Raw genomic sequence first — 17,270 nt, forward strand, 5'->3', positions numbered from 1 at the left:
AATTCTACCTCGAGGTACATCCAGGACACAATATAAGCATGAAATAACCGAGGAGATCACGAGAGCCCAGTGGGAACCAATATTGTACACATTTAGAGCATTACGGGAATAAAAATTCTGCCTCGAGATAAATGGCACCTGCAGTCTCATCACGGTCAGTGCAAACACAGTGACTGAGTTTGCTCAGACTGTGAAACTATGTCCACACTGGTCACGGAACATTTTAAATGACTCTACCGATGACAAAAAGAAAATGTCCTTGGGATAGTTTCTATTTAGTCTGCCTTTTTTCTCTCCCTCAATACTGCTCTTGTCTGTGTTCTCTGCCTTCCCGAGACCAGTGTCAGTTTGATAAATAATTGATAGTCATGTGTTTTTCAAAACAACCACTATTTCATTCTTTTGCTGTTTTGGCAAAAATTTGTAGGAGAAGTAAAAAAAAGAATTTAAATGTTAGGGGAAAATCTAGCAGGAAAAATAGCTACCACATAGCACTGGATAAAAATATAAATTAAGCTAAAAAAAAAAAACCATAGCACTCATGCTAGTCACTGTTTTAAGACTTTTACCTGTATTATTATGCATTTAATCCTCACGCATCTGTAAGGTAAGTGCTGCTATGATCCCCATTTGCAGAGGAGAATACTGGGGGAAAAGTAAGTCACCTGAGGTCATACACAGTAGCCCACCTAGGACCAAGAATCCAGAAACAGTGCTCAGGCTCTGGGGTGAGGCTCGTACCCACTGTGCCACCTGCCCTGCCTCCTAAGGATTATCCTGTGGCCACAGAAGCCCAGATGTGAGAAAGGACCATGGAGGACAGTGTTGATCTTTTTCTACCCATAATTCTACAGCAAATATTCATGAGTCCCTATTGTGTGCCAGGCTCTGTCCTAGGGGCTTGAGACACATCAATGAACAAGGACCCCTTTCCCCCAGAGAGCTCATATTCTAGACAGGGAGACACACAATAAACACCAGTAATAGATGACGCAGGTTATCAGAAGGTGGAAAGTGCTAGAGAAGAGTAAGAGTGATAGAGTCGCCAAGTGCTGGGTGGGCTGGGAGGACTACACAGTTCCTTCTCCCGGAGTCTGCAGTCTGCACTGGTCCTTTGGTTTCCCGAGGGCCCTTCTGCACCCTCTGAGACCCCCTCTCCTCTCCTTCTGCCGTCGAAACGTATCTATGGCCCATGCCCCGAAGTGGAACCTAGTGAATTTCAGAAAGCAGCTCCCACTGTGCTGATGGTCCAGTGCAGCGTTTCCTAATGGCTTCTGAGAAACACCTGCTTTGTGAGCTAACAAGTGCTCTACAGAACAACTCCACGTTCAAAGAAGTTTGGGAAATCGCTGAGAATCTTTAATATGCTAATGTGACTGTGAATCACAAAGAAAGGAATATGAAATGCAGTATTTCCCACACTATTTGATCTAGAAGGCTTTCCCCCCTCAGAGTGACCACTAACATCTCAGGAAACCACAGAAGACAGTTTGGGAAGTGCTGGTCTCCGTGAGTTGCAGCTCCACCTTCAGTGTGTCGCTCCGACACACACAATGAGAAAATGTCTGAAAAGAAAACCCTCCTCTTACAGGTGAGGAAAACAAGGCCGGGGACACAAGGCAATTGGCCCAAAGTTGAATGGGAGCTGCTGTTGGCCACCAGGACCCCAGCCCCCCAGCCCAGCCTTGGGGTCCTGGTCCAGCTCTCCCGTTGCTCTTCCACACAACCAATGCTTGTACTCACAGGGAACTTTGTTTTTTTTTGTTTTTTTTTGTTTTTAATTTCCTTTTCTAAAATTTCCACTCAATCACAGGGAACTTTGGAAACGAAGCTTTAATACACAAGAATAAATTCCTTCCGTTCACCTCCAGCCCTTTGTTCCTTTCTTCCTCCCAATGTACTAGAGCATCCAGGATGAAAAAGGTGTAGGCTCAAAGCCTGAGCAAGAGCGAGACCCCGTTTCCACAAAAAATAGAAAAACATTAGCTGGGTGTGGTGGTCCACACCTGTAGTCCCAGCTACTGAGACTGAGGCAGGAGGATCGCTTGAGCCCAGGAGTTGGAGGTTGCAGTGAGCTAGGATGAAGCCACGGCACTCTACCCAGGGGTCAGAGTGAGACCCTGTCTCCAAAAAAAAAAAAAAAAAAAGTAGACGCAATGAAATAACATATATAAATGGCCTTGTTCAGTGCCTGACACAGAGTAAATAATAAATATTCATTCCTCTTCCCATTCCCTGCTTTCAAGGAACTTAGTGTCTAGAAAGGAAGACAGATTTAAGAAAAGAAAAGAAACAAAAAGAAACCTGTAAGACAGAACAGTGAGGTATATAACAGAGAGGGTGGGAGGGAAAGAGATCACTTGATTGATTCAAGGTGGTGCGCGGCATGGCGGAGGGAGCCCCTGGGGTAACCAGAGAGGACTTCGCAGAGGGTGGCTGCGCTGGGTTTTGAAGCGTAAGTAAGAGCTTGCCAGGAATTCAAGGCAGAAAGGGAAGCCGGGGCGGGGGGTGGGGGACGTGCACGCAGGGGCCACTGAGCAGCCTGGCACTTCCAGAGAACGGCAGGTGGGCTCAGCCCAGGGGGACCAGGGGGACAAGGTCAGGGAACACTTGGAAAGGTCAGCAGGGGGCCAGACCCTGTTGCACAGGGAGAGTGGGGGGAGGCATTTCCCACTGGCATGGGGGAACTGCTAGAAGGTTTTAAGCAAAGGAGTGATGGAGTCAGAGTTGCATTTTAGAGAGATCCTTCTGGAGCAGTGTGGAGAAGACTACACTGAACGGAGACAAGTAGGAGACAATAGCAATGCTGGATGAAAAGCGGTGAGGACTCCACTGAGGCAGAGGTGGTTGGGATGGAGAGGAAGGACAGATTGGAGAGTAGAGGCACTGAGTCAGGAAAAACGAGGAAGACACAGAATTCTAGAACTCTTGGTTTCAGGTTTGAATGATGAGGCGGGTATACAGAGTGGACCATGGCATGGCAAGAAGAACCTGTCTGGGGACTGAGAAATACTGAGCCTGGATTTAGACACAGGAGGCTGAGAAGCCCGTGGGATAGACCCAGACGCCTGCTGGGGAGAGATCCGAAGACGGCGGGAATCTCAGCACTACCAGAGAGAAAGGATGCGTGCGGCAGATCTGTTAAGTTTTCCTCCCATCTTCCCGCATGAAGCGATGGACCCGGCCGCAGGAGAAAAGAGTGTTGGGAAGAGCAGAGAGAGGGTTAATGAGGACCACGCCCGTGGACCAACACTTAGACCCAATACTGCTAACTCCTTGTGTGCCCCATGGTTGGAACAAGTCCCAACTAACCAGAAGATGCAGAGATTTCCTGGGCTTCTCTCCTTTGCAGAAAATAGACATCTCTGCCCCAGGGAGCCAGGTCTCTCTCATCACGGCACTGTGATCTCGTCCTACCCCACACCCTAACTCCAACGGAAGGGTCTGGAGGAAAAGCCAGGGAATGCTGTACCTTCTTGACCATTGGAAATGCTCTTCCGTGCAAGGATTCCTCAGAGTGCCCGAGCGGGAGCTCCAGGAACCCCTTACGGAGCTACGAACGACCCCAGTCCTCCCTCATCTACTTGCCAGCAACCCCTCAGCACAGGGGCAGATGCCGTTCTGGCTCCCTGGTCTCCAGAGCACACATAATCTGATGCCATGTTTTGATATCTAGGTGGACAGGAAATAAATATCTGGCCAGCACAGATCCAGCTGTCCAGCAAAAGAGATATTTCTTCTTCCGACCACAACTGCCAGTTTCTTAATTGCTTTCCAAACTCAAACTCACCCAAATGGATTGGGGTCTGGCCCGGGGTGGGGATGCCCACTCACAGCCCATCTGGACACAAGGGAGACCTCTCCAAAGATCCAGTGCGTGAGGAACACAAGGCTCCCAAAGGCAGCACCTGCCAACAGCCAGCTAGGTCTAGAGGCCACCCCCGTGGCAGCCTCAACGGTCTTCTTTCCCTCGGGTTTATTGCAGTCACTATCTAGAATGAAAAGAACAAATGGAAAAGGGTCAGCTCCATGGAAACTTACACTCTATTTAACAGACTCGTAGCAAGTAAGAAATGGAACCTGGCTTCGAGGAGCTTACGTCGGAGGACAAGACGAGACATGCAACTACACTACAAAGCAGAATGTGCTGACGGCCACTCAGCAGGATGAATCAGGCCGGTTAGATGAGGAAAGGTTTAAGGGAGAACAAGCATTTTGGAATCTGACAAGTGACAATGCAGGACATTATTCACTCCATGTGAAGTTAACACAGTGGGCAAAAATATATTCAGAAAAAGTGCATGACATGTTCAGGGAACACATGTGGTCCGGCGTGAGCAGAACGTTCCCAGCACACCAGGCTGCTGCTTCCTCCCCAGAGGACAGGACTGTCATTCACCCACTGCGTACCCAGGGTCATGACAGTGCGTCGCAGAGCAGTTCCTGTGCTGACCCCTCTCCCAGGCCCTTCACATTAACTCCTTTCATCTTCACAACAACCGCGGGAAGTCCGCTCTATTACTAATCCCATTTTACAGAGTAGAAAACAGGCCCAGAGAGACCAAGTAATTTGTCCAAGATCACACAGCTAGTAAAGAGAAACGGAGAAGCTGGGACTGGAGCTGAGGCCACGTGGCTCCTTCACTATGTTATGCTTCACGGTACTGTCTAACCAACAGGCCCCGTTTCCTCACGTTAATGGCTTCACGCAACAGCTGGAGAAGATGCCGGCAGAATGTCTTTGTAGGAGCAGAGAGAGCCTGAAGCCCTCTGCGGGAAGGAAGGGAGCCTCAGGGTCTGACCGCGTGCCTGGCATTCTGGTTTCACAAGGAAGAAGGTTCTTCTGATAACAGTGGAATGAGGGGAAGGAGGAACAGAGCTCAAAGCGGTGGGGATGGGCTGGGGTGGGAGCGGGCGATGAAGACAGACGGGAGGCCAGGACCTGGGCTCGGCAGTCTTTGGTGGAAGGAGGCATCCGAACTGCGTGTGCAGAGGAAAACGCAGTGTGCAGCCGTCGGGGACGCCACCCCCCGGGACCCCACAAATCTTCAAATCAAACTACGAAAACCACCTGGTATGCTCCGATGTCTCGCGTACTGGCTGGCCAGTTACTATTTCAGAAGGAGAAAAAGCTAAAATGGCGATATAGTGTAGAAAACTATTTTTATAGATTTTCTTTTCAAGATGTTCAACATTCATATAGGAAAGGTAAACTCTGCAAAAGAGAAAATCCCTAAATAAAACGTGACATACACTTACCTGTGCCAATGCGGTCAAGTGTGGCTACGGCACTTAATGTCAGTATGACTTTGTTGGACAGCTGGTAACTCCAGACGGGGTTTAGTGAAGTGTACCATATCCGGAGAACTACAAGAAGAATCTGTCCTAGAATGAACCCCCAGATTCTGAGGTACCTGTAAGTGCAAAAGGATTTTTAAATACTTTTTATGTGGATTCAATATACTGCGTCCATGATGAATTTCAGTTTCACAGAATGAGTATCTGAAATAGTCTCGCTGGTAATTTGCACTAATGAATGTGACTTTATAAAGCCCATTACCTAGGCAACTTGTTATAATTTTTTAATTCTCCAAACATTATTGAGACGGATGGCAAGTATTCACATCCTGATTTTGTGAAAAGGAAAAAAAAAAAAAAAAAAAAGACTTCTACAAGGCTGTATGGAAGGCAAAACCTGTAACTTGGAGCTCCTGGCCCTTTGGGAAGTGATCATACTTGTTTGTCTGAAAGTGCGTAAGATGTGAGCCATACCTTTGCAAACCGCTTCCCGACCACCAGGTCACGGCTTGCACGATCAGAGAGGAGGACGCGCCAAGTGCAAGGACCACCAGTCGCAGCACAGCGTTTGGAGCCTGGAAGGAGGCGAGGCTACCTGCGAACAAATGAAGGAGAGCCAAGCATTTCCGGCAGGCATGCATTGGTGCTCCGTGACTGGCAGTGGCTAAACGTTATCTGACACCATCTTTGTTACACTCAGGTAGATAGAATTAATATATAATCATACATATATAGTTAAAAATTTTATTGAGATACAATTGACATACCATAAAATTCACCATGTTAAAGTACACAATTCAGTGGTTTTTAGTACACTCACAAAGTTGTGCAACTATCACTACTATCTAATTCCAGAACATTTTCATCACCCCAAAAGGAAACCCCATACCCGTTGGCAGTCACTCCTCCTTCCCTCCCACCCCCACCCCAACCCCTGGCAGTCACTCACCTACTTTCTGTCCCTGTGGACTTTTCCCTTTCCAGGCATTTCATATGGAGACATACAACATGTGGCCTTTTGTGACTAGCTTCCTTCCCTTAGCAGAATGTTTTGAAGGTTAATCCATGTTGTAGCATGTATCTGTGCTCGCTCCTTTTTATGGCTACATAATGCTCCATATTGCATGTATATACTGCATTTTGTTTATCCATTCATCCTCATTTGGAGTGTACAGTTTTGGCTCTTATGCATAACGCTGCTATGAATATTTGTGTACAAGTTTCTGTGTCAACAAATGTTTTCATTTTTCCTGGTTATATAGCAAGAAACTCTGTTTAATATTTTGAGGAGGTGAGGCGCGGGGGCTCACGCCTGTAATCCTAGCACTATGGGAGGCCAAGGCGGGAGGATAGCTTGAGTTCAGGAGCTTGAGACCCCCATCTCTACTAAAAATAGAAAAATTAGCCAGGCATGGTGGCACATGCCTGTAGTCCCAGCTACTCAGGAGGCTAAGGCAGGAGGATCGCTTGAGCCCAGGAGTTTGAGGTTGCTGTGAGTGAGGCTGATGCCACGGCACTCTAGCCCGGGCAACAGAGTGAGACACTGTCTCAAAAAAAAAAGAAAAGAAATATACGGCACAGTTCACGAACAAATGCCACTTGGAAAACTCAGAGAAACCAAGTGAGTTATAGCAGAGGTACAAAAATTCCAGAGTTTCCAGCTATCAATTCAACCGGACTAGAGTCTGATGTTTTTGCTTTTTAAATCTTTCTTTGAGATCTTATCTTCTTACTTTCCCACTACCAGTAATTCTCTGAAGTTTATCAGCATTTATTAATATGAAAAATCTCAATTCTTTGTGTTAGTAAATGTACATCTAAAATTTTTTTGTTATTTTTTGGCAACGTAATATATTCAAATTCAGAATTCAAAAGGTACAAAAGGTATATATAGGGCTAAGCTTCCCCTCCACGCCTATCTTTGGTTACCACATTGTCCAGCTCTAGACACTATCAGGTTTCTTTAAATCCTATTAGAGATATTTAGCAGATGTTCAATCAAATATTAAATGTATTTTCATCCGAATTATTTTACACAAATGTTAACACTGTGTACATACTATTCAATATTTCATTTTTTTGCTTAATATATTTTGAAGAACATTCCATTTCATTACATAAATATACTCATTCTTTTTATACCTGCATGATATTCTATAGCATTCCAAGTTCCGTAACAACTATTTATTTAACTTACTCTTAGAGATGACATTTCGGTTAATTCCAATCTTGCTACAGTTTATATTGTTGCAATGATTAAATAAACTTCTATTTTAACATATAGTCATGTGTTGCTTAACAATGGGGTATGTTCTGAGAAATGTGTCGTTAGGTGATTTCGTTGTGCAGACACTGTAGAGTGTACTTACACAAAACTAGATGGCGTAGCCGCCTAAACACCTAGACTATATAATATAGTCTATTGCTCCAACCACCGTTGTATACACAGACATTGTTGACAGAAACATAATTATGCCATGCATGACTGTATGTGAGGATATATTCCTAGAAGCGGAATTTCTGGGTGAGAGGGTAGGTATGTATTTGTAATTTAGATAAATGCTGCTAAATTACTCTCCGTAGAAGCTGTGCCAATGGACATTCCCGCCAGTGAGGTATGAGTGCCTGTCTTCCCACCCTTACAATAGTGTTGCCAGACTTTGTTCTTTGTTGATCCATTTGTCAAACTATAGATAAGTATACACGTATGTGTATAATTTGCAGTCTACACATTTGATTATATATTTTAAGAAGCAACTGTATTTCCTTTCCAGTAAACTGGTCCTATCTTTTGCCACTTTTTCTATTGAGTTTTTGGTCTTTTCTTAGTATCAGTTTGTAGAAACTATATATTAAGGAAATTAGCCCTTTAACTAAAAGAGCTATGAATATTTTTCTTTGTTGTTTGGCCACTTACTGTAGTGTTTGTCATGCATAACTTTCACATTTCTTATGCAGTATTATTTAACAATCTTTTTGTAACGGCTTCGGAGCCTTGTGTCATAGTTGGAAAGAAGAATGGGAAGAACGCCACGTATTCGAGAATTGACTGTTCTCTAAGGTATCTTTCCCCTCCTTATTTCAGTGATTTTTAGGCCTTTTCAACCTAGCAGAAACGTTGCAAATGCAAAACACATTGACTCTCGGACTAGTCTTCCAATTACTAAAACTTTTCTGACGTAGCACAGGTCGAGCACCCCAAATCCAAAAGTGCAAGATCTAAAACTTCTTGAACATCGACATGACACTGAAAGAAATGCTCATTAGAGCATTTTAAATTTGTGATTATCAGATTTGGTATGCTTCACGTGTAGGCATAAATGCAAATATTCTAAAATAAAAAAAAAAAAATCCCAAATCCAAAACACTTCTGGTCCCAATCATTTTGGATAAGGAATACTCTACCTGTAATAAGGTAAAAAGAAATCTTTGATTTTTTTTTTAAATTCAGTCATTTAGCATTCAAAGAACAGTCTACATGATTTCACTTGACTTTCAACTACAAAAAAAAAAAAAAAAATCTTAAAGAAACACTTTCGGATCTTACCAACAGTAATTATCCGCAGCAGGACTAGCATCCGTTTCTTGTTAACCAATTTCCAGAAAGGAGTAACAGTTAGTAACACTGGAGAAAGAAACGCTACACCAAAACCTTCAAGCCCAGTGAGTTCCAGCGTTTGCAGAGGAAAGTAATAGATCATCGGTCCCAGGTCATGGTAGAGAGACCAAGAAACATATCCTACAAAAACAAATTTTAAAAAAGAGAGAGAAAGTGTCACTTTGACATTGTTTCTGTGAGGTTTGTTCCAGGTGGGAACACGAGAAGTGTACATAGGACAGAATGTGGTTAATGCAAAACTTGGGCTTGTAAAACAGCAGCCGCAGGAGTCTGGGGAGTCCCCGGACTTTGTAGATCTGACAGACAGCTGCAGCCAGCGTTCCTCCCCCTCCCTCCCTGATGGAGATAAAGGCCATCCCTCCCTGGCTCTCCTGATAAGGACTATGCCAGAGCAGAAGGACAGACGTGACTGGGGCAAAGGGGTCGTAGGAGTTGGTTGTTTGAAGAAGAATTTACTGCAAACAGTTGTTCTGCGCATGTAGCAGGAAGCAATTCTCCACCTGCCAGTTTGGCCCAGAAACAAGGAACTGAACAGGGCAGGTGGGAGGGGGCCGGCTATCCCCGTTTATAAAAACCCTCACTAGACCCCCTTCTGTGCTGACTCTCTTTTTGGACTCAGCCCACCCGCACCTGGATGAATGCACCAGCCGTGTGGCTCCCACGTCGCCTGTGTGTGAAATGTGTCTTTGGGTCATTCAGCCTTTCCGTTTCTGCGAGGAGTCCTGTCCCTCCACTACTCTCCTTCATGACTCTGGCCTTAACTGGCTTCCAGGAATAGAATTCCTCCCCCAGTCCCCGTCGTAAGTCCCTCAGCACCCCCTGTCTCTTCCTTTAACCATGTCCCTGTCATGGTAGTTGGTCCCTTTTTTAAGTCCTATTCATTTGGACCATCTGAGTTGAATTTGGCTTCCTGTCAGGACACTGATTCATGAAATTTCCTTACCTAAGTTGACCCCTATATAGAGAAATATCATGAAAATCAAAAAGAGCAACAAACAGCACGACCTCCTCTTCTCACCCCAGATCACACCCAAAGGCTCCTTAGACAACTATTATTTTCTTTTGAGTAGACCATTTTCAGCCCAGCTCTTAGGAGACAGTGGCAGAGAGTGGACTAGCCAGATCTGAAGTCAGTTTCACCTCTGCCAGCAAATGACTGTGTCATCTCGTGCAATAATAACTAACGCTAATGGACACTTACCACGGGCCAGTAGTCCCTGCATCTTTCTTAGTCCTCCTGCAGCCCCACGTCTTATGAGGTGGGTATTCTTTCTAATCCTCTCTTGCAAATGCAAAAACAAGAACAGAAAGCTAAGCAATTGCCTGAAGTCACGTAAGGAGCAAAATGGCAGAGTGACCTTAAATCCGAGCAGTCTGGCTCCAAATGGAGCCTGTCTCACCTTTACCTGTGTTAACTTTCTCCCGAGTTCCTTTCCAACCTCCCTTTCCTAATGAGCGAAACAGGACTTTTAACCACCTCGCAGAGTTGCTGGGAGGATTAAATGACATCAGACTCACGGAGTACCGAGCACCTGCGGTACTTACTGAATGCGAGTCGCTTGACATCTCCCGACTTAGGGGATCCAGACCGAGTAGGGGAAATAGCCCGAAACCAGCTCCCAGAAAATCAAGTTCCTAGGAAGGCGCCCCGCCCAGACCAGAGGGGATCCCGGTTTCCCAACGAACCGCGGGATGCTGGTTCGTCTGGGAACTCTGATTTTAATCATGCAGCTCCAACAGAATTATACCAATAATTGTCCATGGGACATTTTGTACAACTGCGAAGTGAGCGCTCGAGGCTCGAGTCCGATGCTTTTCGCCAAATGCCCGAGCCTGCAGCTGCCCAAGGCCCAGGACAGCGGCTACTGGCGCTCACCTACAGCCCTGGGGATACGGGTGCCCTTTTCCTTCTGGAAGTTAAAGTTCAGTATTGAATTATATTAAATTAAACTTAAAGGTCACGGGGGTTGGAGGGGAGTTGGAGGGGGGACTGGCCGCGCGGGTTCAAGGCCGACACGGGGAGATTCGCGCCCCTTGGGCTCCACCCCGGGGCTGCGTGGGAACCGGAGAGGCGCCGTCTCCCGGGGCGCCTGGCAGACTCCTCCGCTTCGGAACTTCAGTCCAGGGCTCGTCTCTCCTTCCCTTCCGTAGCCGCAGTTCCCAGGGGACGATAAGCATCTCCACTCTGGGCACCGAGCGCGCCTTTCTCCCTCCGGGAGCGCAGCCCGGGAGCCGGCACCCGCGCGCTCGCGGCGAAGGCGACCCCAGCTTACCCAGCAGGGTCTCCAGGAGGATTTCTCGCCACACGGAGGCCATCGCCGCGCCGTGGGGCGGCGCTTTCTAGGAAAGCCGCGCGGGCCGGGTCCCCTTCGCGCGCCTGCACCCTCTGCCGGCCGCCGCGTCCTCCGGACCTGCGTCCGCGCCCCGCGTCCCCTATCCGAGTCTGCTTCCAGCCGGGCAGCCCACGTGCCGAGCCGAGGCGGGGTGTGGCCGCTCCGTCCGCGCCCGTCCCCACCACACCCATCCTAGCCTGCGCGGGCCGGGCCAGGCGCCACCTGTGCGCGCTGAGCCGCCTTTGCAACGCGGCTTCAGCCAGAGCCCCAGAGTCACCTGGAGCCGGACAATCTGCCCACGGGCCGCAGACTGCGGGGGACAGGAGTCCCAGCGCGGGGGTTCTGGGGGCTCAGACCCCGCCAGCGGGCCCAAAGCGGGTTGTCTGGCCCGCGCGCACAGCAGCCTCGGGGCTGGAGCACAGCCAGCGCCCGGGAGGAACAGGTCCCACTCCAGACCAGCGGTGACCTCGTTAAACGAGGCTCGCGGGGGTGCGTCGCGGGGTGAAGGCTGGAGATACAGGTGGGAGAGCGCCTTACAGGGTCACTCCCGCAAACCTGCCCTTGGCGACTTTCAGACCCGTGTGGCTGCGCTGCTCTGTCACAGCTTTGACAGTAAAAACGCAATTTGTTCATTGCATTCTGGAAGAAGGGGCCAGAAACTGTAGCGGCTGCAGGACTTTTTCAGGACAGGGAAAACGACTGCTGCGAGTGGAGACTCTGTCCCCTCCAACTTCATGCATACTGATGTTTGCGAGTGCCCATCCCTAAGGAGAAGGTGGGAGGCGTTCTGATTAATGTAGCCAGTGAGCTGGGCCAGTTATGGATATGTCTCCCTCGAATATATCATGGCCCAGATATCAGAACTTTTTTTTAGAACTCCTCAAAGCAATTTATTTTAACTCATTTTGATTTTTTTTCAGGAGAGTTTATCATTTATCATGCCTGGAAAGTTTGCCCTAAAATCAAACACCAATGAGATGTGGTGCCTTAAAAGGATGAGAATCACATGAAAAGCAATGATTGCTATCTAAGTCCATAGCAGTTTTAAGCAAAGAGTTCCTAATCACCTAATTATTTACTAGTATGCTCAGTCACAAAGGCAGACTTACAGAGCAAGGGAACAGAATTGAGAGATTAAAATAAATCCTTATTTCAGGTCTAAAGATCTTCACAAGCTTGCCAAGACAATTACACAGGGAAAAGAGGAATCTTTTCAACAAATAATTCTATGACAACTGACTATCCATGTGCAAAAGAATCAAGTTGGGTCTTTATCTCACACCATATATAAAAATGTACTCAAAATGGATCAAAGACCTATAGGTAAGAGATAAAACTATAAAACCCTTTAAAGAAAGCACAGGAGTAACTCTTCATGACCTCGAGTTAGACAATGGGTTCTTAGATAAAACACCCAAAGCACAAGTGACAAAAGAAATAATGGATAAATTAGACTTCATCAAAAAGCTTTTTGCTTCCAAAAAAACTCCATCAAGAAAGTGAAAGGACAAGGCACACAGTGGGGGGGCGGGGGGAACTTTTTTAACTCCTGCATCTGCCGCACCACATTGACTTCGAACTCTATTGCAGTGTGTCTTTCTCAGCATTCTCTCTTGGTCTTTTGCAAATGTCTCCTAGTGTTCAGAAGTTCCTGGACTATTTTGTGAAAAGAAAGGTCATTTTAGAAAGGGCATTGGTGACAGTGATTGCTGTTTTAGCAAGAAAACGGGGGGGGGGATGTGGGGAGGGAATCAGATGATCTCTTCCCATCCTTCTATCTCTGACTTCTTAGGAAGATCCTGCACATATATGAACGTCTCTTGGAAGACATTCTAGCTGTTAGGTACCATTTTTCTTCAAGTATACAATTTTATCAATTTGTGAGACATCTCGAATCATACCGGGCAGTAGTTTTGAACGAACCACTCTTCTGTTAACAAGATGGAAACTTTGTATCACTTGGGAACCCCTGCAGGGCTCTCTCTCTCAGCACCTTGGCACGTCCGCCGCACAGCTCTCTTCTCTGCTGCTCTCAGAGTTGGCCTCAAAATCCTTCTAACGACTGGGTAAACAAAATGTGGTATATCTGTACAACGGAATATTATTCAGCCATAAAAAAGAATATAATACTGACACATGCTGCAACATGGTTGACTCCGTGAAAACGTGATGGTAAATGAAAGAAGTCAGACGCTAAATGTCACATGTTGTATAACGTCATTTGTATAAAATATCCAGAATAGGTAAATCCACAGAGACAGAAAGCAGACTGGTGGTTACCAGGGGCTGGGGAGCAAGGAATGCAGAGTGACTGCTTAATGGGTAAGGAGTTTCTTCTTGGAGGAGATGAAAATGTCCTGGAATTAGATGGTGACAAATGCATACCTCTGAATGTACTAAAGCCATTCAGTTATACACTTTTAAGGTATGTGAATTATATCTTAATTTTAAAAAGAAGAAACAAGTGTTCATAGCAGCATTATTCATAATAGCTAAAAAGTGGAAACAACCTAAATGTGTAACAGCTGAGTAATGGATAAATAAAACATGATAAAGCCATATAACAGAATATTATTCAATAGTAAAAAGGAATGAAGTACTGATATATAGTATGCTGTGGATGAACCTTGAAAATATTGTGCTAAGTGAAAGAAGCCAGTCACAAAAGCCTACGTATTATATGATTCCATATTACATGGAATGTCCAGAATAGACAAATTGATAGTGATGGAGGATAGATCAGGGGTTGCTTAGGGCTTTAGGGCAGGTAGAGAAGGAAAGGGGATTAAAGAGTATAGTTTCTTTTAGAGGGGGATGAAAATGTTCTAAAATCAATTATGACAATGGTTGCAGAACTCTGTCAATATACTAAGAACATTGCATTGTACGTGTTAAATGTGTGAGTCATATGGTGTGTGAACTATATCTCAATAAGGTTGTTTTAAAATGCAATTCATTCTAGTTATATATTTTTTAAATGTTTTGGTTGGGATTACAGTCATTTCGTATCGGGCATTCTTCAACGTGTGAAGGACTTCAGTGACTAAAAACATTAGACACTGCATTTTCCTTCCTTTTTGCCCATATATGTTTATTTTTTGTGTACTCATAAAAAGCATCTAATTCAGTGCTGTTGGTACCAAGCACGTGCTTTGTAAAGTTTGTTCCTTTGCAAAGTTAAATGCTGGGAAAAACTTTATTTCTACTAAAGATGCAGCGTGTTTTCTCCTCCACTCAGAGCGCAATTTTGGGTCTCAGTATATTTCCCCACTCTTTAACAGTTTGATCACAGCTAACTTCAAGAGGATCTGGCAGGCCGGGGAGGGCGGGGGGTCGGTGGCTCAGGCCTGTAATCCTAGCACTCTGGGAGGCCGAGGTGGGTGGATCAGGAGCTCAGGAGTTTGAGCTCAGGAGTTCGAGACCAGCTTGAGCAAGAACGAGACCCTGTCTCTACTAAAAGTAGAAAGAAATTATATGGACAGCTAAAAATATATATAGAAAAAATCTGCCGGGCATGGTGGCGCATGCCTGTAGTCCCAGCTACTCAGAAGGCTGAGGCAGGAGGATCGCTTGAGCCCAGGTGTTTGAGGTTGCTGTGAGCTAGGCTGATGCCACGGGACTCACTCTAGCCTGGGCAACAGATTAAGACTCCGTCTCAGAAAAAAAAAAAAAAAAGAGAGAGAGAGAGAGAGAGAATCTGGCAAATGCAATCTAGCTGTGAGCCCAGAAAGGGAAAGAAACCAAGTTTCAGTGAGCAGCTGTCCCTCTCTTCTACAAAAAACTACTTTATATATAGGGTTGTTTTGAAGTTTAAATAGATGAAGTACTAAGCTAGGCACAGTGGCTCACACCTGTAATCCTAGCACTCTGGGAGGCCGAGGTATGAGGATCGCTTGAGCTCAGGATTTCGAGACCAGCCTGAGCAAAAGTGAGACCCCGTCTCTACTAAAAATAGAAAAATTAGCCAAAATTAGCCAGGAGTCGTGGCACACGCCTGTAATCCCAGCTACTCCAGAGGCTGAACCAGGAGGATCACTTGAGCCCAGGAGTTTGAGGTTGCTGTGAGCTAGGCTGATGCCACGGCACTCTAGCCTGGGCAACAGAGCGAGACTCTGTCTCGAAAAATAAAATAAAATAGTTAGCAAGCGGCCCCTGTTATATCTACCTGCAGCGGATTTAAACCTGGGCTCCTAGAAGAGGAGCAGTCGGGACAGTTAATAGCCCACAGTAAACTGCAGCAGAACAGGAAGTGCAGCAACGCTAATCCTCGCGGCCAGGCCCAGGAGGGTTTCTCGAAGAGATTAAAGGGAATCAATCACTTTAACCCAGCCACAGTACAGATCTGCTTGAGTGAACATTTTCAAGGTAGTAAAAATAGAATAGCAAAGTTTTAAGAAACATTGAGTTCACATCCTAATATAAGCATTAGGTTTTCTTGTATTTAGACTTATAATTAAAAGCACCATCCTAGCACAGAATAAGAAAGGTTCACTTAGAAAACATGTCTAGAAAATTTTAAAACTACATCTTAAAAAAAATGTACCCATGATTCAGCAGTTCCTTTGATAGACACATTGTACTTATTCATGCTCCTAAGATTTCCTGTGAGCCGTCTGTGGATGACAAGCAGTGCGCAGAGATGAGCGTGACATAGTCCCAGAGAGGAGGAGCTCATGGCCCAGGAGTGGAGCTTGGAGCACTCCTGGCAATCACAACCCAGCAGTATAAATGCTGCAATGAGAACATGAGCTGGGAGCTCTGAGGGCTGGAGGAGGGAGACTGCCTGGGGCCCCAGAGGAATGGTGTGACAGTCACAGTGTACTGTGGCTGCTCATTTATCTTCCAAGCCTCCATTTTCCCACCCTTAAAGCCAAGCTAATTACAGAACGATTGCATCAGTGCACGAACTGGTCTGACTTGGAAGAAACACAGATCAACTGTCTTACATCATGCTGTATGGTAGCTCTCTTGGAAAACTGATGCAATATATAAATTTCTGGAAGGAATTACCTAAATGCAAGAATTCCATTAGTATTATCAGATTTTTCATTCATGCATCCATTCAATAAGTGTTTCTTGAGCACCTGTTACCCATGCTTCTCAAACTGGAATGCACAACAGCTGGGCAGCAGGGTATCGGAGGGTCAGTAGACTCAGCATGGCAGATCGTCTCAGAGCGTTGGGTTTACTCAGGGTAAGCAATGCATGGCATTTTTATGTTAAAACAAGCACAGGTATACTACAGAGAAGAATGCAAAGTCCATGTGAAGTTTTACAATAAAGCATTTTGAGCTCATAGTAGACTTCTTTAATATATGTCTTCCAGAAATTTAGGGGGAAAAGGTTCATTCTCTTTTGCCATTAATTGAACATCAGTAGTTAAATAAGCATCTTAAAAGATGTAAAGTATACATCCCTCCAAGAGTACATAACCTGAGCTGAAACAGGGTACAGGAAGCAATAAATCAAGCAGATATTCAAGCATGTATCTTTTGGGAAGTGTGAGATTACTTTTTTGTGTGTGAAGTCATTTTTATATTAGCTGCCTGCCATGACAACGATCAAAAGCCGCTTCAGGGGTCCCACCAGAGAGAATCTGGAGAAGAAAATGAAATTCAGCAGGTAGCTCATTAAAGAAACAGATTCAAAAATAGCAAAGGAAGGGTCCTGCTTATGGAACAAAAGGTCATGCACACTCAGGTGATCAGGGGAGATGTCTTGGAAGGATGGAGAAGATTACAAAGGGCAGGGATTAGGGGGAGGCCATTCCAGGTGAACAGAGTGACACCTAGAAAAGGAACAAAATCAGGAAAAGGGAAGTTGCATTTGGGGGCTAAAGGAGTAGTTAGTTGGTCTAAAGCAAAAGTGTCAGCAAGCCTGCCAGCTGCACAGCCTAATGAAGGGACCCTGAAACCAGGGACAAAGAATGTGAAATGTACCTGCCACTTAGCACACGCTCAAATGGAGTTTCTGAATTAAATGAGCAGGACAAGGGGATGCTATCATGTACTCCACTGCTC

General features: G+C 45.6%; 1 protein-coding gene across 2 annotated transcripts in view; it reads right to left on the reverse strand.

The window, feature by feature from the left end:
• Positions 1 to 11,350, reverse strand: part of CWH43 (cell wall biogenesis 43 C-terminal homolog) — a 43,213-nt gene extending 31,863 nt beyond the window's left edge. The window contains exons 1-5 of one of the 2 annotated variants that reach the window (XM_069457825.1): positions 11,191 to 11,350; positions 8,846 to 9,037; positions 5,773 to 5,893; positions 5,260 to 5,414; positions 3,791 to 3,992 (exon numbers count right to left, since the gene is read on the reverse strand). In XM_069457825.1, coding sequence (XP_069313926.1) covers positions 3,791 to 3,992; positions 5,260 to 5,414; positions 5,773 to 5,893; positions 8,846 to 9,037; positions 11,191 to 11,233 — 713 coding nt within the window. In that variant the 5' untranslated portion in view covers positions 11,234 to 11,350. Of the gene's footprint in view, positions 1 to 3,790; positions 3,993 to 5,259; positions 5,415 to 5,772; positions 5,894 to 8,845; positions 9,038 to 10,908; positions 11,047 to 11,190 lie in introns of those variants that run through there. The other variant, XM_069457826.1, reaches the window with a different exon arrangement.
• Between the last annotated feature and the right edge of the window lie 5,920 nt (positions 11,351 to 17,270).

This window comes from Eulemur rufifrons, chromosome 24, assembly GCF_041146395.1.
Source record: "Eulemur rufifrons isolate Redbay chromosome 24, OSU_ERuf_1, whole genome shotgun sequence".
NCBI lineage: Eukaryota > Metazoa > Chordata > Mammalia > Primates > Lemuridae > Eulemur > Eulemur rufifrons.